The sequence below is a fragment of the Netta rufina genome, assembly GCF_964035555.1.
Source record: "Netta rufina genome assembly, chromosome: 3".
In the NCBI taxonomy this organism is placed as follows: Eukaryota; Metazoa; Chordata; class Aves; order Anseriformes; family Anatidae; genus Netta; species Netta rufina.
In genome coordinates this window covers 53,727,383-53,748,901 of record NC_140125.1, presented here as the reverse complement: position 1 = coordinate 53,748,901, position 21,519 = coordinate 53,727,383, and the positions used below count along the sequence as shown (strand labels likewise).

The 21,519-nt window shown below is 43.6% G+C and overlaps 2 protein-coding genes across 4 annotated transcripts in view; both read right to left on the bottom strand.

Annotated features, from left to right (window-relative positions):
* MTHFD1L (methylenetetrahydrofolate dehydrogenase (NADP+ dependent) 1 like) overlaps window positions 1-13,306 on the bottom strand; it is a 149,392-nt gene extending 136,086 nt beyond the window's left edge. For both annotated transcript variants that reach the window (XM_084284268.1, XM_084284269.1), the window contains exons 1-7: window positions 13,176-13,306; window positions 12,100-12,184; window positions 8,699-8,749; window positions 8,569-8,622; window positions 5,745-5,869; window positions 4,545-4,645; window positions 3,515-3,639 (exon numbers count right to left, since the gene is read on the bottom strand). In XM_084284268.1, coding sequence (XP_084140394.1) covers window positions 3,515-3,639; window positions 4,545-4,645; window positions 5,745-5,869; window positions 8,569-8,622; window positions 8,699-8,749; window positions 12,100-12,184; window positions 13,176-13,276 — 642 coding nt within the window. In that variant the 5' untranslated portion in view covers window positions 13,277-13,306. The remainder of the gene's footprint in view (window positions 1-3,514; window positions 3,640-4,544; window positions 4,646-5,744; window positions 5,870-8,568; window positions 8,623-8,698; window positions 8,750-12,099; window positions 12,185-13,175) is intronic.
* Window positions 13,307-13,501: 195 nt separating this feature from the next.
* PLEKHG1 (pleckstrin homology and RhoGEF domain containing G1) overlaps window positions 13,502-21,519 on the bottom strand; it is a 136,690-nt gene continuing 128,672 nt past the window's right edge. For both annotated transcript variants that reach the window (XM_084283454.1, XM_084283453.1), the window contains 3 exons: window positions 21,235-21,351; window positions 18,779-20,447; window positions 13,502-16,637 (listed from right to left, as the gene is read on the bottom strand). In XM_084283454.1, coding sequence (XP_084139580.1) covers window positions 15,535-16,637; window positions 18,779-20,447; window positions 21,235-21,351 — 2,889 coding nt within the window. In that variant the 3' untranslated portion in view covers window positions 13,502-15,534. The remainder of the gene's footprint in view (window positions 16,638-18,778; window positions 20,448-21,234; window positions 21,352-21,519) is intronic.

Below are 21,519 nucleotides of genomic sequence, written 5' to 3'. Positions count from 1 at the left end.
CATCCTCTCCTTACCCTCATCGACACTACAGGCCTCTGCTGGGTACCTCTACTGCAGGCTCAAGCCTCTTGCCATGAAGCATGCTTTAGCATCATACTGATCTAGCTCACAGACTGGGAGATAACGTTCAAATCACAAGGAACAGATATGATATGCACAAAGTTATGAAACAGAAATACCCACTGTGTCTACAGCATCGTCATTGGAAACTCCATGCAGCATCTTTCTCCTCTCCTGTTACGGGATCAGTACAACCGTCCTCACTTTGTCATGTCACTTATGTCCAGCAACATGAAATGCACTTTTCTGCCAGTAGCAAAGCTCTTTGTCTTATCAAGACACTGATAACAGGACAGGAGATGACTAAGAGATTTCAAATACACTGATACTTAAGTGGTGGCTCTGAGAAAAAGTAGACTGTGGTCAACAGAGGTTCTTACTGAACCTGAGAAAACCACCATTCATTTATTCCAGCTGAAATACTGTCCTATTTCTCAACCAATCTTTTATAAACAAATTTTCCATTACTAATTATACCTCAATAGACTGATTTGCAGTTATTTTACAAAAAAAAAAAATGTAGGATAGTAACTCTCTTAAAATATGCATAATGTGGTTCACAAACTTACACGTAAGATAGCATGTTGAAATTAGGATTGAATTTAGATGACTGAATTGAAATTTCCTTATGAATAATAATTATTAGCCAAGTTTTGCAAGAAAATTACTAAATAGATTCCAGTTGAACAGTTCAGGTTACCTCGTTTCAAACTAGAAAGACAGTCATTTGTCATGTTAGAATTAGGATAAGTATGTCATTCCCATTGTTCCCTGGTAATACTGAAACAACTTTTGGTTGTCATTTGAAAATGGAACTACCAAATGAGACATTCCCAAAAATGTCACTAGGTCATTCTTCAGTATCTCTGCATCAATTGCACTTTGAAGAGTTATCTACACAAAGCTGAGCAATCTTACCTATTTCCACCAAAATTCTCAAGTCTTTATCCTTTACTTCATACTTCATTTTACATACAATAAATCAATGCAAAAAGAACAGCATTACTGCACAGCAACTATACACAGCTGTGCCAGAACCTTCTCAAATATTTTTTTCATTTGTGATTTTATTTGAAAACCCATAAATCTCAAGGCTGTTAAAGGAGAGAGCTCAGCTGTGCTATGATTATTTTTAATAGATAAAAATCAAGTCAACCCAAAATGGAAGAAAAGGAAATATTAATAATCCGTTCACCTTAAAAAAAAATAGTAGGGGGAAGGAAAAGAACATGCAAAGTGTGTCAATTATTATGCAGGTCAAAGCAAGAAAATTAAAATGTCCCATTATTTTATTCTCTTTTCCTGACATGAGATAGAAATAACTATCTCATATCTCATAACTATCAAATCAGATGCCAGATGGTATTATGCTGTTTGCTGGCAGAGCTACCTCTACACTGTTAAACTTTTCCTAAGGTTGTCTAAAACATACCTGCATCTTTTGCAGAAATGTTTTTAAAATGATAAAGTGCATGAGTGAAAGAAGCATTAACAAGTCCACTGTGATACAAAACCCAATCTAAAAAAATTGCCAAGATTAGTATTACATTTCTCATTTAAATCAACATAATTGCTAAAGAAAACGATGTTATGCTACCCTTTAAGAAAAAGAACAAATCAGCAAAGATAATACCTGCTTCAAAAAATGTATTACATCATTAGGTTTGGGGTTTGTGATTCAGTGCAAATGGGCCTGGCCAAAAGACTAAGACAGAAAACGTACACCTAGCCTCGAGCTCTATTTTTCTTCTTCTGGTATATACTCCAAAATAAATGCATCTCAATGAAAAGTTCATACTCTTCATCAGTTCATTTCTCACTCTGTAAGTGAAGTTATTGTGCTACCATACATCATACTTATGAACAGCACACAGAATGGTATTGTAGAAGCATAGCTTTCAGAGGAAGGAGCAAAAGTGCATAATTATGCCTGAAGGTAGTGCTTTGTGTAGAAAATAAAAATGATTTTTTTTTTCTAAGTCCTGGAAAAAACTCTACTTCAACTAACACATTAGCTTACTTGAAATTCAAATGGAAAAAAAAAAAAAAAGAGAGAAGAAACCTTGTGAGCCTTTAAATTGTTTTTGCTTAACCAGTGTATCGAATGAGCAAGAGAAAAATTCTCATCCTTAGTTATAATCATGTCATCTAACAGTGTTATACTGCAAATGCAGGCTACCTAGCCACCACATAAGAAATCTGTGCTTGGTTTCTGATTCTTAGACTTCTGGGAATCCAGTACAGGACAATCTCCATGCACACGATCCATTTTACCTATGAGCTAGAGTTAACTGCAACAGCACCGCATCCAGTCAGTTTGATCAGTGCTCAGGGTTACTGGTGACACACTGCTGCAGGCTTACAGAGGAGGAAGAGGAAGGTAAGTCTCCCCAGACAGCTGCTTCTGGGTCCTCCAGACAAAGCAGAAACTCCTTTATTGCTAGAAGTTAAAATGAACTTCTGAAGACTGATGTGCAAAGCCTCCAGCTTCCTCCTGCTTCAGCCTCATACTCTGTTTCCCATCAGTGACCTGCTGTGAGAGGTAAGCTACAGGGAATGCCAAAAAGCAAGGCTGGATGATGGGAAAGCATCTAGATGGGAGGAAACAGATCTTTCTCCAACAGACAGCACTGCACAGCAGCTCTGGCCTGGTCCAAGTCTTTTGCCATGACCCAGCGGAAACACCTCCGGGTACCCCATTACCCTCCCCACCCAGCCCAAAGCAGCCCTCAAACTCAAACAGCAAAAAAAGAATTACAGCAGAAGACACTGCCATATGAAGTTCACAGTGCTTTCACCTCCGTCAGGAGTATGTGTTTCCTAAGGCTTGTCAGTCACTCGAAGCACAGAAATGAGACAAGCCTAACAAAAACATCAGCAGCTGTGAAAACATGGGGTTGCCAAAGGACTTTTGAACTGTGACAGCTGCTTACGGGTGTTTCCTCCTCCTGTCCTTGAGCTCATACCCGAGGGGCTGGATACCATCAGGTTGAGTTAGCTGCCACCATGTGGTGTGTGCTGTGCAATGCGAGGTGACAGCCGGCCTGTGCTGCAGGATGAACAGAGAAGGGACCCTTTCTGTACAGACACGGGGGACAACGCACCCCCAGCTGTATTATTCTGTGAAACTTGGGATTAAGGAACAAAATGGGAAGTTTGGCAGGAAGTCGTATCAACTTAAGAATTGTTGGTAAAAACTCTGCAAAAAACAACCAGGAAAATAAAGTACATGAAATCCTTTGAATTAAAAACCCTGAATTTCTCCAAATCCCCTTACAGTTCTCTTCAAACCCATAGAGAAGGTCCCAATCTCCTTTGTCCCCAGAGAGGCAGCATTTGCAAATCTTTAAGACACAACACAAGTGAGCAATGCTCCAGTGCTGCTGGTGGCATCCCAGCAGGGGACCTCGTGTCCCTGGGGAGCAGTGCATGGATGCCTGAGGAGAGCTCTCACCTTGTTCTGTAGCTCACGGGACTTCCACTGGCAGCTGGCGGTGGTGGCTCCCCTCCTCTGCAGCAGGCAGTGCAAGGAGGCCCCCAGGGCCCCATCAGTGCCCACCAGCAGCACCGTCTTCCCATCTGCAGGACAGACACAAGGCATTGAGCTGCTCACAGCTGTAAGGGCACTAGCACCAAGCCCCACATGCAGCGTTCAAGTGAACACTTCCACCCCAGCCAGCCAGCAGAGCACATCCCCACAAGGCAGCTCCATGCTCCTCAACCACAGCAACCACGTCGTTAAAGGCAACTTTTCTGGAGCCCACGGAGCGACACGAAACACGGGTTTTAAGTCGTTTCTTTGGGACTCTCCAGTTCCAGTAAGCAAATATTGCTCTTCTGGTTTGCTGGTATTTTATTTTCACAAATCCTTCCATTCATATTTGTTACTAACTACATTTGACCACATGCTTACAGTTCTGTTACATAAATCCTTGTCTCAACAATGCTGAATCGCCCTAAGAGAGGCTATTTCTGATCCCCCGCCTTGAACTAACGTCATCTTCACAAGCTGCAATGCCACCTGTTTATATCTGCCATGTCAATGTTAGCACTTATAAAATACAACCCCCTCAAAAAATTCACTCAGCAATTACTTACTGGCAGACCTGGATTTCTTCAAGTGCTCGCACTAATCAAATTTGCCAGATGAAGTCACTAGTAATGTTTGCACCCCAATATTTTTTTGTTTTTAAGGACTCAGACGTCTCAGGTAGCTTCAGTGAGATTGAATTAGCTGATGGAAGGAAATCTTTGCCTTATTTCCCCAAACTAGAGCTGAGACCTATTTATGCAAATATTACATTAGATCTCACTGAGGTTCTTTTCATTAGCGGGAGACAAATATATTGCAGGTGGGGAATACCAAACTAATCAGAAAACAAAATCTGAGGAGATTATATTTGTCTTGGTCAGGACTAATACTGAGAGCATTAAGATTTTAGTTACATTCGAATTAATGCTGTAATTAGGACAGAATGACTCACCTAAATCTTCAAGAAACTCCAGCACGGCACAGGCGGTGGGAGAAACTAAGCAGTCATAGGCATCTCCACGTACCAAGCGTCCCAGGTTTACATCAGATAATCTGCAGTGGAAAAATATGGCAATTAAAAAAAAAAAAAAAAAAGAGCTTGTGCGATGTAAATGTAAATCCTCAGTAAAGCTTGTAACATGAATAATAGCTAATCCCAAGAGCAAACACGTCTCGTAGAAGTAAATCCTTCAATTGCATCATCCCACATGCCCGTTAGACAGATGCTGAGCCTAAAGAGGGACCAGAAAAGGGGCCTGAGAGTGGGAACAAGTAACATGAGTGCAGCATGCACAGGCAGCTCTCTGCTCTGCGGCAGGTTAGACATGGCACCTGGGGACAAAACTCCAAAGTGACTCCTGTGGAACAAGATCAGCCCTGCCAGAGGAAAGCTGAGGCAGAGATAATGCATCCTTCTGGGACGAGACTGGCCTGCTCAGGACATTGGAGGTGTTTCTGCACTATGTTCTCTTCAAGAGTATTCTCAGCATTTTCTTTCTGTGTCAACCTCCAGTACTCAAGACAATGGAAAGTCAATTAATTTGCAAGGTTTTCAGATTTTGCCCTGACATGATGTGAACGGAGAAAGAAGGAGGGGGAAGGGATGGAGACTGGTAGCAGTCTTCAGGCAAGAAGAAGAAGGCTGCAAGAGCAGCAAATTGGTGACCCAGACATTTCAGTCTCTCTCTAGACAGCTCTGCAATTCAATTCAAGACTGATTGCAAAGCCGTGCTAATTGGTCCAAACTGTTACAGCCTGCTCTCCCACCAGGAGAGAGTGCTGTGAGGAGGTTAAAACCTTTTCTGCAAGTTCTCCCTCAGTCCCTCTTGCAAACGTTTTGGGGTTTGTGTTCAGTACTGTGCAGCTATCATTTCTATTACTAAAGCGCTGAAATAGTAAGTATTCTCTGTAAACCAGAACAGTGTTTTCTGATTTCTTTGAAAAGATCATGTCCTGAATAGAAAGATTAAAAAGATCAAAGTGACTTCAAGAAAAGATTTCTTATAGATATGCTAGGATCTTTTATCACTGCTCATTAGCACAGCCAGAGACTTTGACTGAGGAATCCATTAGGGAAATGCAGTGGGCAAAACTGAGTTTGAGAGATGTCAGCCTTGTGTCTGCTAATATTATTTCTCAGTGGTTCACTTACCCATCCACGTCCTTCTCAGGTTTCACAGCATTTAATACCTTGCTGCTATATGAGCTTTCTGGGAGGTCAAGGGCAAGGCCCTGCACATTAGGATCTTCATTAAGCCTCAAGATTTCACTGACAATCTGGAAAGTTAATAAAAAGCATTAAGGATCAGAAAAACAGACAAAAGAAGAATCTAATTACAAGGGGATACAACCTATTTTTTAGTAACTTGCTTACGGCCACCTTTGCTTCCCTCACATATTATTGCGACTTTTAAATGAAAAAAGCAATAACCTGCTTCCTCCGTTTTACATTTGCATGGCTTACTAAATTAAGCCACCCTGACTCTATTGTAAACATTGTGCAAAGCCCACACGTATTACATGACATTAAGCTGCCAACAGCATTTTGTCTTTCGCTGTTCTAAATCTCAGCAAAAGCTCAACACTGTAGTGGCTTTCACTTTCACAGGATGCTTTCAGGTATAAGACAGCTTGGTTAAAATATAGTTCAAAATAGGACCAGTTCATAGCCCAACACAGAGCACAGGTGAAAAGCTGTCACATTAAATGAACAATTATATGAGCAGTAGGGCAAAGAGAATTTTCATTTTCATTAGAACAGCATATACTATTACTGATTTTCATTCTCAAAACACCCCGATCCTAAGAGCTGACATTCATCTTATGAAGAATTATTATTTTTACAAGGCACTGCATAAATGTTTATGAATTTCAAGTGTCGAACCAGATGTGAGTTCAAACATTCTATTGTTGGTCACATTCAGCATCCACGTCTGCATTAACTGCCCTTGTCTGCTTCCTATCTAAAGCACAATACTGATCCCTAGTGATACGTGCTGTTCTGCAGTGGCCATGAAGAATATAACACAAAAAAAAAAAAACACAAGCAGAAGTTTTCTCTGGTGAGAAATGTCATATAAGCACATCTTTCTATTATTTAAATAAAATTAGTGTGAAATCACCACAAAGCTGTATAATTTAACTCCATTAATATCCAACAGAAAATGATAATAAGATTTTCCTGAAACACTTTGCATGTGAACCATTCAGTCTAATTGCGAACTCTACTGTCCAAACATTTGATATGCAGTCAACATAAAGTGGGGAAATTTGTTAGGGGTTAGACCATCTGCAACATCTGAACCACAAAAGCATGCTGTGCTGCTGTTAACGAAGCTTGTACCTGCATATCACCCATATACAGATGTCCCTGTAGTTTGCTGACTTCTGAGATAGAGAGAGGCGTATGTATCAAGTGCCTGTCACTTGGCAGCAATAAGGCTGGTAAATGCTCCGACCAAAAAGACAAGGATTATACATCACACAATGGATGTAAAAGTATCCACTTTTCTTTAACAGTCCTGATATGCTAGCAAATGTCAGGGGTCTACATGGTAAGCAAAGGTAATGTAGTTCATACAAGGCCTGAATCTAAGGATCTTTGAACAGATTTGTGCCTGCTCCCCAGAAAATAAATAAATAAATTATTTTTTCTATTATCACTGCATGTACAAGGTACACAACTCATGCAGGGTAAGCAATCTTGCATTAGCCTGCCTGTACTGTACACAGATAGCTGTGGCAGAACAAGGAGTGTATGGCATTGAAATGCCCCCATCCTGAGGAAGCAAGCTAACCTGGATTTTAATGGATGGAAAAAATAGCAGCAGCCGCAAACAAGTAGGCAAGGTAAGCAAACTTAGCAACTTTCTTAAAAGTAGCTTACCTCAAATAACAAAAATACCCTGTTATTCCTTACATATAGCTCAGCCACTTTCAAAGATATTACTCCAATATTACATCAGCTACTGCTCCATACCAACTAAATTTTTCACCTACATGTATTTCCTACTGTGTTATTCAGCAGATAAAACTCATTTACTAACAGCAAAGTGTATTTGATCTTCATTTCAAAATCCCATCTTTCTTACATAGCTAGCTTACTATTCATCATCCACAAAACTGTACTCCTAAAATTAGTCAACATAAGGAACTTATAACAAATACAAAGCTGTAAGTTCCTCTCAATACACATGGAAGCCATTTTTGACATAGTGCAAGACAGTAACATTTTAAAAACTAAGTGTACCAAATACAAAACAATACACAAAATCAGTAAGTATGCAGTATTATCAAGTCTCCCAAGCATGAGGAGACCAACTGGGAACAGTGGCATCTTCTACTACAAATTCCTTTGCTGTTTTCACTATCTGATGCCTCAGGACTGTGTACATTAATATGGTTTGCAATATGTAAAACATACTCGATATTAGTGCTGTGCCTCCAAGCTAATGCTTTAACAAGGTAAGAAGGTAGCCCTCTAGTGAATTGGGGTAGATGAAATTTTTAATATGTACTTCAGGCATTACAAGAGCAATAAAAAGGCAAAATAATTCAATCCCCTGCCCCCATCCCAAAGCAATTAATCTCTAATTTCCCTGAGTAAAACTTGGGCAAGAATCAAGAGCTCCATAAATAGATTTAAGGTCACAAGAGCAGCTGTGGGAGATAGAGTATCAAATGGGAGCCCTAGCCCAGAGCTTCCACCAAACACAGAAGACACACAGTCTTTGCCTGCTATGACGAGATGCTGCAGTGATATACCAGACACGGAAACAAAACATGACTGCTGATTCTGCCTCAGGCTTCTGGGGACAGCACTTGTCAAACTGGGATTAACACTTACTATCTAAGACAGTCCCAAACCTCATTTGAGTTAACAGGGAGATCTGCTCAAATTGATAATCAATGTCAGCAATAAATAAAAGTTTATGATGAAAGCAAAAAAGGAAGAGTCATTTGGGTACTGTGGTTACCTCATCTTTGCTGCTGCCTTCAGGTAGACAGATGTGAATAACACGTAGACCAACCTGCCAAAAGGAAAAATGACAATTACCACACGCAGGTAGCTCATAAGTGATAAAAAGCATATTGTCTAAAGCTTACCTCCTCAGCAAAGTTCTTGTTTATTTCTTGGACCAAAGGGTCATTACGTGCCTTGGGGAACAAAAGAGAAAATAAGTTCTAAAATAATAAATTTACATTTAAAAAATGTCAGCGTACTAATACACAGCTGTATGCAAGAAACATAGTGAGGGTGCCTGTGTCCACTAGTGTTAAAAAACAATAAACAAGCACATGACCATTCAACAAACGTATTTTGGTTTGACTAGTATAAGTGTGTGCTGAGATTAACATGGCTTTTATAGATAAGACTGGCCATTTCCTTAATGTGAGTTTACCATTTGAGAAAGGTGCCAGCCTGTATCTGGAAATACCATTCTCCATCCAGCCATCTAACAAGGAAGATATTGGCAACAGCAATGCTAGCATTTTCTGCATTATCTGCCTGCCCCTCTCCCCCCATATTACCAAACAACACTAGCAAATCATTACCATCACACATTACAGTGAGCTCTGTCATATGAAAGAAAAAGTTACCAGCTCCTCCCAGCTGCCAGCAGACAGGCCAGAAACATCTCCTGGGCAGATTTACCTGGGAGAAGCTCCATCTCACCTGGCACTCCTCCTGCCCTGAGGTCTCCACTACTATTTGCATCATATTTATCACAATATTTCCTTTTTTATTTTTTTTGGCTTACTACTTAATCTTGAACTTTAGGAGACTTTTCAATTTTCATATATTGCAACTATAAAACAGAATTCAATATCCAGAACTATAAACCTCCTATCAACAGGACACCAAGACTTCCACCTCTTAAAAAGCAGGGGCTTTATAACAAAATTAATAAAAAAACACTTATTATCACAACTATATGATTATGTATAAAATGTGTTTTCCAATCCATACAATGGGACCAAAATAAACTGTTATGAAAGGGTTCATTACAATTCAATGCATACATTCTATGTAGCTTCCCCCGTGTGAATGATTTCTCATTGGAGACAGGACATTCGCTTAGTGGACAGCCTCCAGCACTGGCTTCATCTGTGACTAGTGTCACCCAAAACGATTTTGGTTCAAGCCCATAACAATTCACTGACCTGTTAACTCCCTAAAAAGCTAACAATGAAAAAAAAAACCACAGGATTTAAAACAGACGCTGAGATCCTCCATATCCCACACAGAGTCCAGCACTACCAGTATACTCAGCGTGGCACTGACACTCCTCTTCCACTCCCCAAATCTGGCACCTGGGTGTGAGGGGCATTGCAGAGACCACTGCATTGAGAAGATGAGTGAAACCAGCACTGATGCAAGGGAAGGAGAGGTGACGTTAAGGACAGCTTAGCAGCTGCTCCTGTATGCCACAAAACATGACATTGTAACCCCCTTGCCGATACCTACCTAACAGGACTGTTAACACGACTTAATTGGGGTTCAGGCACCAGCAGCATGATACCACCCCCTGATGAGAGCTCATCTCCTGCTGGTGCAGCAGTCCTTGAACTGACCCAGCGCCATCACAACCTGCGGGGAGCACGGCCAGGCCTGACAATGCAGGCCAGCAGGCTGCAGGGCAACAGCTCCAGAGCTGAACAGGATCCTGATGCTAGATACTCATTTTCAGCTTAAATATAATTAAACAGCAGCCACCAGGGATTTTTTTGCTGTTGTACAGGTCCAGTTCAGGTTCAACATGGATTACAAGCAGTGCAGGTACCAATCACGAAATTGACTCAGGCTCAGGTGGCTGGAGGCGAAAAGCAGGCAACTAGAGCCATTTCCAGAGCAGACTCAGCCTGAAACTCCACGTTCCCAGCACTACTGCAGAGGTGCTGCCACGCTGTGCCAGCTGCTGCCAGCTATGAACAGCTGGATGAAGAGATCATTTCCCTCTGCTCGTCTGGCTGCAACGTGTCACTTGGAGAGCAGCACAAACCTCAGGGCTCTGCCTGTGTTACCCAGGAGAGCAGAGCACCACGAGAGCATTAACAGACTAAAATAAGTCCTCTTTGTACCAGCAAATATGGATGTACAAGGAATTCTACTTCAGCCCTCACTACCAGGCTAGAGCTAGAGTGACACACAGCTGAAAAGTATCAGCTGAGTGAATTTCATGCAGAGGGATCAAGCCACATGTTCTGCAGCCGTCTCATAATGCAGATCAGGTGGGGTGCATGGGGATACCAGAGTGACATTTGTTTAAAGCACAAACGTGATCCAAACCAAAACACTGATGTTAAACACGTCCTAAATCATATTATAAATGAGCCAGAACCTCCCCATTCCTCACACAATGCCCCTGACAACATGTGACCACTTTTCTTTGTCAGCCCGTAAAACTCACAGCCATACAGAGGGCTGTCTGAAAAGAGTAACCACCGTTACCTGGAGGGTAAGAGATGGAAGAAAGCCTGCTCACTCAGCCTCTCTAGATGACCTACTGAAATAAAGCTGGTGCATCATCTCTTAGATTCATTGTTACTGTTTCAAAATATTTATAGTTAGGTTTTAAAACTGAAACCCACTAAGTCAAAGATTCAGCATGCGCTGCTTCAGAGCCACCAAGACCACCCTAGGAAACAGGACAAGGATGTTTCTGCCTGTGCAGGTCTGGGTCCTGCTCTGAATGGCCAACAGCCCAGCTTCTGGGCCCCTACATCTTCAGAAATCTGAAGGGGAACATGTTTCAGCTCTGCAGGAAAAGCAACCCTCACTCAGGAGTTTGTTTGCCTATTTCAAAGCCAACAGTTCCACTAGGGTACGAAGCTCTTCAGAGGCTACCAGCACACCAGCTCTCAATTAGTAAGAAAGTGCTCCACCTTAGGAAGTGCTGCTCCTTTTGAAAGATAGCAGTATTTTAGGGCGTGTATTGCATAAAGGCCCTTTTGAGGTGCCTAGGACTTTTCAGGGTAGCTCTTTCCCCAGGACAGTATAATGCAGTTGCACATCAGAGCTGCCCAGAGGTAACCAGGCTGGCGGGAAGAAGCTGTTTTTTCCTCTGCCCTGGCAGAGTTATTTCGGGGGAGGACAGCAAAGAAAGGCTCAGTTTTTCAGGCCTATCAACATGTTATACAGGACTGCAACAAAAGCTTCAAGCTAAATAAAGGCTGAGAAAAACTGCTTTAACTCCGTTACATGAATTGACTTAACCTGAGAAAAGGCAATCTGCACTTGCTATAGGGAAGGTTTTAGCAAAAGGAGGAATAAAACAATCTCCTTCTCCCTAACAACCACTTTGCTGCCATCTGAGGCTTGCTGGGCCTGTTTTAGGCCTGGTGAATGAATTATGAGCCCCAAAACTCTGAGAGTCCTCCCTCAACCTTTAAGCAGATGGTGTGACTGGCTCCTATCATTTTACTTGACAGAGTTGCTTTCTCCATCATATGCTCCTGAAGTCTCAAACAAGAAACGACACTAAATGCGATCTCTCATGTTTTACCTGGATGATGGCAAGCGTTGGCTCAAGACGAGGGTTTTCTCTCTTAAGAGAGGCCAAGGATTTTCTTGCATTCTCAGCAATCTTGCTGCAACAAAATAACAGCACAGGCAGATTTTTAGCAGAAAGCAAACAAACAAGAAACTGACCTCCCATGAGTCAGCTGAAACCCACGTTAGCTAGCAATAGAGAATAAACGCTTAGGCACACACATTTTTAATTACCAAAATGCCTTGTATGCTGTGAAGGGCGGCGTTTAGCAGCCAGGTGGAGAAAACCTGAACAGCCCAGGATGCCTTTGTTTTACAGCATCAGTGCTCCAACATGCCCCAACCTTTATAACCGTGCTGTGTCACTGCTTCGTGAGGAGGCTTGCCTGGCCCCACGGCACGGAGATGCCACCGAGCCACCACCCCGGGGCCAGGCGGGTCTGCAGCCCGAGAAGGAAGCACTGCAGCTCCTTTCCACCTCGGGCTGCTACAGCTCCCCTGGCATCCCCAGCGGTAAAACTGCCGCTTTCTGGATGCCGTTCAGAGCTGCGTGCGGCAGGGAGACAGAGGAGCTCTGTTTGCTGCTCTGTTTTCTTGGAAAGAGCGGCAGAAGCAGCGGCCAGGCACCGGGCAGCCCTGATGGAAAATGTTATGGGGGAATTACTGGCAGCTCCGCTACCTTAGGCACGTACAGAGGGGGGGATGCTGCGGCGAGCGGGAGACCCCTGCTCCCATTTATCCCCCCCCCCCCCAGCAAGCAAAATGCAGCCTAGAGAAGCATTTTAGGGCCGGACATCCCCTTCGCAGAACCCAGCACCGCGTCCCGGATGAGGTTTGGTGGCCACATGGCCGGCGAGGGCTCGCAAGATCTCTCGCAAGCTCTCTCCGCGGGCCATCCCCAGCCCCCCCGGAGCCGTACCCCCGCAGGCAGAGCCCCCCATCCCCACCACCCCCAGCCCCCCCGGAGCCGTACCCCCGCAGGCAGAGCCCCCCATCCCCACCACCCCCAACCCCATCCCCGCTTTCGGCCCCCTTCCCTCCCCCCCCACCCCTCGGTTGCATCAGCCGGCAGCGCCGCCCCCCGCTCACCGCGCCGCCCGCGGCACGCTCAGCCCCCGCCGCGGGGCCCCGGGCACTGCGGGCGGCAGGAGGCGGCCCCGCAGCGCCGGGAGCCGCAGCCCCAGCCTCATCCTCAGCCTCCACCGGGCTGAACGGCGGCGAAGCCGGGGCGGGGAGTGGGGCAGGGGGGAAGGCGGTGCTCATCCGAGCACCGCCTTCCCCCCTGCCCCGCTCCCTGCCCCGCTCCCCGCCCCGGCGGAGCCCCCTTTGCTTCCGCCCCCCTGCCCCGGAAAGAAGAGAGCCGCGGCGTTTTGGAGTACTCGACGTTTATTAAAAATATATGAAATGGTCCCTGGGAGACACGCTACGCGCTGGTACAACTCCCTTTTCTTTAATAATTATTATTTTTTTTTTTTCTTCTCTCTTTTGTTCCAGCTCCACCGATGGCGTTGAGGTGCGGTTTCAACGGATCTAGAGCGCGCGGGGTGGGGGGGTGTCAAGCAGAGATTTAACTCCTGTTCGTATTTACAATACTTTACAAGCTATATTAAATAAATACGGGCTCCACTACATCTCGGCGGCGTAACTATGTACATCATTGCTCAACCGGCGGGCCTGGCACACGTTGGTAAGCACCCCGACCAGCCAGCCCTCGCCCTAACACCTCCTAGCCGATGCAAGACACGTCTGGTAAATAATTTAAACTCCGTTCTAAAAAGTTCCAGTCCTTAAATCGCAACCTGCAAGTAATTAGCTGTACGTTGATAACCTCATTTTTTCCTCGTCGTAACCAGTGGTGGAAATAGGCAGCGGTTCTGGAAGCGCAGTGCTCGGTGACTGAGGGGAGCGATGCGTGGGTAGTGAAAGTATTACTTCCACTCCTTTATTTAATGGTATGTTTAACTCAGTACTGGCTTTATCTGCGTAATCTGAAGAACTTCAGCACCAAAAAACAACAACAGTCACTCAGATGGTCAGTGCAGACATATTTAGGCTTTCCTATCGGTATAATGTTTTCAAGTAACAGAATCCAAAGCTGTGCAATGAAGATGACAAAAGGGAGTAAACGTGCATCATACCGGAAAGTCTGTTCCTACAAATGGGAGCATTTACTCTGCACATCCTTTGCGAAAGAATGGAATGTATTCTCATTTTTAAGCTACTTGTACACGAATTGAATGAGATTCAGTGCTGGCTGGTTTAGAAAATGCCTCTTTCGCCCTGCTCTGCCAGGAAGGATCGCTTCCTACGATGGAGATGCCTCCCCCGGGGAAGATAGCTTGTAACTCACCCAGCGGTATTGCTGAAACACCCTGTGGCTCAAACACGCCGCGTGATGAATGGTTAACCCCAGCATCCAGCCAAGTCCCGTTCTCTCTCAGGGTTACTGATTTTGGGACCTGACCAAACAACCTGCAGGCCACTGCATGTAAATGACGCTTGGGAAATCCACACACAGCGGCTTTCAAGTGCTAGGCTCTGAGCTACAAGCTACTCGGATTTTGCCTGCATGTCACAAACACTGCAAACGCTGGACTTACAAAGCCAGGGCTCTGTCTAGTCGTGTCCACAAGCAACAGAGCTTCCCTTCTACTGCCCAGAACATCCTCCACACAAGGATGGTGTCATGCTGACAGATTCACATAAAAAAGCTGCCACGGCCTGTCCTCTGCCTACTGTGCAGCTATAGAAAGTAGAAAAGGCTTCAGACACAGCTGTCGTCTGACGTTGCTCATAAGCACAGGGACTAGATCTTGTTTAAAACAAGTCTGCTCTAAAGTAACATAGCATATTTGGTGTCACATGCATTGGTCCTGTACACTTGGAATTTCTCTGTCAAAAAGTAACATAAGACAAGTTTGTGCAGTTGCACATGTGGCATGTTGGTGTTATTACCAGAACTGTGCTCAGAAATATGCGCCCTCAGAGGAGCAGCCACTCAGCCAACTGCTACCACATGCCACCAGAGTAATCGCATGGATATTTTGGACGTAGAACCGGTCACAACTCAGAAGTCCAAATACTAAGGTTTCCACATGGTAACATGGCTTAACAATCAAATGGTATCATACCTGGATAGACAGTACGAACCAAGGGGTATCACACCTAACAAGAAACTCAGCTGAGGAGAAGGAAGGGAGGAGATGCAGAGGTTAAATATGAGATCTGAAGCCCACCTGCATTATGGAGTGAGACAGCAGACAGTGCACATGTGGCCTTTTAACTTCCAGGATTCTAAACCATTAAAAAAAAAAAGATACATTTCACATCTATTTACAATATTACTGTGATACAATGCCTGATGGTGTAATATTACAGAAATACATAATGCCAGTACTGATTGTCCTAGTATATACTCTTCATGTACAGCTAGAAATCACTGGAAGCATCAAGCAAAGCTACTTGAACTAAGACACTGAAACTTTTCCCTTAAAGACTGGACGATATTCTGCTGGTTAGGAGATGGTACTCTCCACAGGTAGTCATTCAGTTTGTCTGAATCGCTGTATGCAGTAAGATACGGGGTAAGCGCATGCTTGCTGCTGGTGGACTTTGCAGGAGTACAAGACACAGTTTTGCTGCAGAGCGTTTCAGAAGGAGCAGTGTCCGTGTTGTGCAATTTGGGATCCAGTTTCCTTGTTTGGTTCTGAGAAGTTTCCAGGTCAGATCCCTCATCTTCAGACTTTATTTCTACATAGTCATCATCATCCCCTTCCCTTTCTTCAGTGTCTTTGAAGTTAGAAAAATAGTTCTGAGTGGCCATCTGTGCAGTCAGAGGGGAGGTCCTGTTTACTCTCAGGACCTTTTGAGAATCCTGCAGAATCATATCTGAATAGTTTTCAGGGATCTGCTTTCTTGTATCAAGCCCCGTACATGCTGAAGCAATACCCAGCGTTTGATGGCTGTTGAATCGGAAGTTTCTGCTCGAATGAAACTTTTTCTTGTCCGTTTCATTAGGATATACAATGGATTCTCCAGACCTATTGACAACGATTGAGGAAGACGACTGTGACCGGCTGTATGCCTGTGGCTTCATATTGCTTACTCTCCTCCCAAGGGAGTTATAGATGTGATCTTGATGTAAATTTTCTTTGTTAGGTTGGCTTATAATCGTACTCCACCTCTGCGCTGGGACATGCAAACGGTTAGAAATCTGAAGGGAAGGCACTGAGCAAGCTGACGGCAACTGCTTTGAATTGCTTTTTGTACCAGCTTCTGCATATGAGCCCTTGGACTTTGGGTCTTGGGACTCAGGCCATGGAGAAAAGTCAGCCAGCTCGCCGTTGCTGTATGTAGAATGCAAGAGCCAATCCTCTGCTCTTGGGCATTCACTGGCAGCCTGGGAACGGGGGGGAGACGCAGCCACAGGAGTGGAAAACCTCACGGCTGATGGCTCCTGAGGGCTGGCCCAGGCTTCCTTTTGGACCTTAGGTGAACTGTCCCTGAAGACAATCTGGTCATAGAGCTGGGAATACTCAGCTATTCTGGCACCTAGAGAAGAGAGAGATTTAACATATGAGACAAACAACCCATTCAAACGTGTTGCATGCAAATTTAAAAATCCCAAAATGCTTTGTATTGGCAAGAGAAAAGTTTACAGCTTTGTCAGTGTCTTCAGCCTCACAGGCAACAAAGTAACACGAAATAACGAAGACTAGAAGAACCACACCTCACTGGCACGTTTGCATTGTCTTCAATGCATTTCATTGCAATTCAGTAAATTGCATTGAAAAAAATAAAAAGCCTAACGTGTTGCAACAGCAAGCAGTCAATGAATCACAAATTCCACAACGCAATGAGAGCAGTATAATCACCAGTTACAGAAGAAAATTACAGAAGAAGTTGCTATTAAATCTGAAACTGTTTAAGCCTCCATTATTTCCAAGTCACCAGACTGGTAGTTTTTCATCTTGAAAGACAATGATTTTACCCCTCTAAATGTGAATCGTACTGGTGTGACACAGGCATAACTGTACTGCCCTGTGAAGGGAAAGAGCCTAGAGGAGCTGCTGCCTGCAGGTCTACTTGTTTATCCAACAGTTTTGTTTGATCAGACCATTGCAAACATACCTGTGCTTGCAGCCAGTTCACTAGCTTGAAGACTGCCTTCTAAATAATACCTGTCTAGCTAAATGCAGAAAAGCATGGGAGAAAGCATGAAAGAACACAATTGTCATCTATTTTCCACGTCATTTTTACACCAGAAAAAGATAGGAATGGCTAATTATCTGCTTGATCACTGTTCCTCTTCCTTTCCCTCCTTATCCCACAAGAGACTGAGAGCTGCAAGAGAGTTGGCAAACAAGGCACAAGAGCACGCTTGTAGAGAGCTTGCTGTTGGATGGGACTAACCTAGTTTTCAGGCCAGCATCCTAAGCAGCTGGATAAGCTGCAGCAACTACCTGCAGTTCTCTTAAGACTTGTCCTGCTTGGGCAGACACAGCCTCTGCTCTGGAGTGGGGTTGTATTTTCATATGTGGCTTCCCTGAGACAGGGAGACTCCTTTTAAAAAGCCAAGGAGGCACTAACCACTGCCTGGGAAGAGTAAAGGGGACAGACTAACATCCTGTGGAAAGGCTGGAAGTGGGAGAAAGGATTATGTGTCTGAGAGACGCCAGAGGGAGCAGATTCACAGCTGCTTTCAAGCCATACTAGTTCAAGGAAATGCACCACTGGGCTTCTTGAGAGAAAATGATGAAACCAATGATACCTTACAGGGAGAAATGGTTAGCTAGGAAATGGTCAAAGGCCTTTCAAGAACCTCTGAAGTTTGGTTCAATACTGCACTTTGGGATACTTATTCAAATAGTGTACATCTTTGAATTTGCCCCACTGCTTAATTCATGAACAATTCTGCCACTGTGACATGATGTTTGGTGCTCATAACATTTCCTACAACATGTCCCATACAAAAGTACTGCAGGCAGCACAGCAGCACGCAAGGAAACAGTTCCAATTAGATTCTGTTTGTTTCATGACAAAATGGAGAAGAACATTCTGAAATGGTCTAGTGAATAAGATATTTAGGGACTTTTATAAATACCACCAGGAGGCAAGAATGACACTCCAGTGTGTGGAGTCTGCTGGCTCCATGGCTGCAATTTGTTTTGATTGAATATGGACAAAAATAGTTCCAAAGTTGTTGCATACCCATGACTTTGTATGTTTATTAGAAAGACAACTAGCTCTATCTTATCTGACCCCACTCCTTATGCTTGTTAAGTGTGATGTGGATAGTACCTTAGCAAAACTACATGACCTGTGAAGGTGAACCTATATACGTTTTTAATAAAAATCTGAAGATCACGCTATTAAAGGAAATAACTACTTTTCTATAAAGAGGCCAGTGGTGCTTCAGGCAGGATTTCTATTTATGGCCTAAGCTGAATTGATCTTTCCTGACACTGTCCCAGGATTTCTTACCAATTTTATCAAGTAACAGCAAGCATTTGTTGAGATACAAAGGACTATTCATGTCAGAAACAGTCACAAAAAACTCCTTTCTCTGGTAACACCAAAAATGCAATACAGATATTCAACGTGGAGAAGATTCATAATTTTCCAACTGCATACAAAAATTTCACAGAAAGTTACTAAAGAAATAAATCTGTATAGGAATATTTTTAACATACCAATAGCAGGACCACCTTGTTTCTTCTCCTCCAGAATAGCAGCAAGATCTTTGTGTTTCAGCTTCTGTTGTCTGCTAGCTGGCTGTTCCTGCTCTGGACTTTTAACTTTCAAAAGCTGGTTAGCCTTCTTAATTTTCTGACTGTATTGCCTGGCCATCATAAAAACTCTGTTCTTTGTTTTATCCATGATAGCCGTGTCATTTTCCATGCCCTCCGTATGTGCATTGGATAGAATACTATTGGCAGATTCATATGGGCTATCTACAAAAGGCATCTCACTGGAGAAGGAAGATCTGTTCAGACTTGCTAAAGAGGTCTCCTTGCATGCTGTAGTGTCTTCAAGTTTGAGACTGGTCTCGCTTAAGGTGGCAGCCCTAGGCTTCACAGTTTTAGGGAAAATTGGAGTTTCTGGCAGAGAGAGAGTAGACAGTGAGTACTCTACATCTTTACTCAGTTCAGGTGTACTACCAGCATGCAGCCTTTCCTGCATATCATCTTTACAAACAGGAAAGGCTGCGAGAATTCGGTCTCTTGTCTTTTCCTGATTCTTCTTGATGTAATTCTCCAGGTCATTCCAGATCTCATCTACCTCCTCTGACAGTTTATCTGCTGCAGACTTATGGGACAATGAATCGGAGTTGGAAGAGCTGTCTACTAAGCTCAAATAGTCATTGTCAACAGGAACTCGATGGTAAGGACTCTCATCTTCACTGAACTGGAGGCTCTCCTCAGAAACGAACTGCTGCAGATTGTCAGAGCATGGCAAGTCTTTTTCCAGGCCCAGAAAACTCCGCCTTTTGGAACATTTTAAGGGGTCACACTTAAAATTCAATAGCGGTGTTTCTGGAAGCGCTATGGTGTCATAGATGTTATCTTCAACAATTCTGAGTTCATCCAAACTTGAAGTAGGTGCTTCTCTACTGAGTAGGATCTCATCCCTGCTAGCACGAAGGGAGGCCCTGTTTTGATTTGTTATCCGCTTTTTGGTGGGTGAATCTAAGCTGCTTTTGTTTTCAGCCTCATAGAGAGAGTCTCTAGCAGATCTCTGGGGACCATGGTGTGTTTCCTCCCTTCTTGTCAGACCCATCAGCTTTAAGTCTTCATAGCTGATATTGTCATAAACGTGTTCAATATCATCAATGGTCAGCTCCTCTGAAGATTCGGGATATGCATTCATACCGCTCACCTCTGTTCTCTTCACATCCCTTCGAGAACTGCGCTCACTGATTTTATACCTTGTGCTGGCTGTGTTACTTTCACCAGCGCTACTGGCCCGCCTAACGATTTTGTGACGACTGGAGCTGGTAGTTTCATTCTGATGCATTACCCCCAAGTGCCAGCTGCATGGCCGACCAGAAGGACCCCTCCTTTCTCCACCAACAGCTGGACTAGTGTTGGATGTAGACACTGACGGTACAAACATCTGATAATCGTCTTCATCGTCTTCATTCTCGTAAGGTGGACGTCGGCTAGGAAACAATGCCTGCCTAATTTGATGGTCAGTCCAGATGTTTCTCACAGAGGTAGTTCCCCCCAGGATATTCATGATCAGCGAGTTGGTCTGGGGCGTGCTGAATTGTCTAGGCAACTGTGACTGCCTAGCTGAGCAGGAAAATGGAAGATCAGCACTCAATTGAGTGGACTCTTCATCTGAAGGATCTTTGGAGCTCTGTGGAGATTTGAAATATGCAGTATGAATGAATATGTTAGTCTATTCCCTGCAATAATACAGAGATTCCCTCCATTCACAGGACTGCCCTGCAGCATGAATTCAGGTGGAGATGGGTAGGGCAAGCAAACTCCTTGCTAGAGAGCCAGGCAACCACAGTGGCAATGCCAGACTACTTTGCCTCCTAATCCTTATCCTGGCTCATAGTTCACTGTTGGCATTTAATATTGCCTTACTTCAAATACAAGACACCAGGACATGCTAAAGCATAAGTAATTAAAGGCAAATTTATTTGGCAGGGGTTAGATTAAACCTTTTATGCTAGCTCTGCAGTTTCACAATTAGATAAAGTTAATCTGACTCTGGGCTTGTGCCAAAAGTTCTGTTCTCCTCCCTTTCCTATTACCTATAACCCTAGCAGAAAGGTATGTTATGCTCTCTAGCACATGCCACTGAAAATTTTTCAAATTTTTTTTTTGGAGTGAATTTTCATCCAGCTCAGCTAGCAGATCTAATTTACAGCAAGGTCACATCCCTGCTAATGCTAATATGAAGGATGCTGTAGGCGTACCTGGCAGAGACAGAAGATTACTTCTTTTGGTTTAAGTTAGTGCTGTTTGATTTTTTTTTCCCTGCCCCTGAAAGAATTCTCTTTGAAGTCCACACAGATGAATATTAAAACATGAAAAACACAACATGACTTACCTGTCTACCTAGAAAAAAAAACCGCAGATTTGACATATCTATGATGCCTAGCAAAACAGAAGTAAAATATATATATATATACCTGCATTTCACACTTGTTGAGATTAACACTTCTTCGTTTTTCAACATTTTCAGCAGCTTGACTATTAAGTCTTTTCCTTCCTCCTTTTGATTTCTGTAGTGAATTCTGTTGCATTCCCTGTGATTTAAAAGAAGGGAGCAAGGTAGGGCTATTAAAATCCAGTACTTTTTACAGTGTTATTTAAAATAATTACTAAGCAGCTAGAACAGCAGAGCCGGGTCAGGTATCCATAGCTGAAGGATGCAATGCTCATTAGTACATAGAAATATTTCAGAGTCAAGAAAA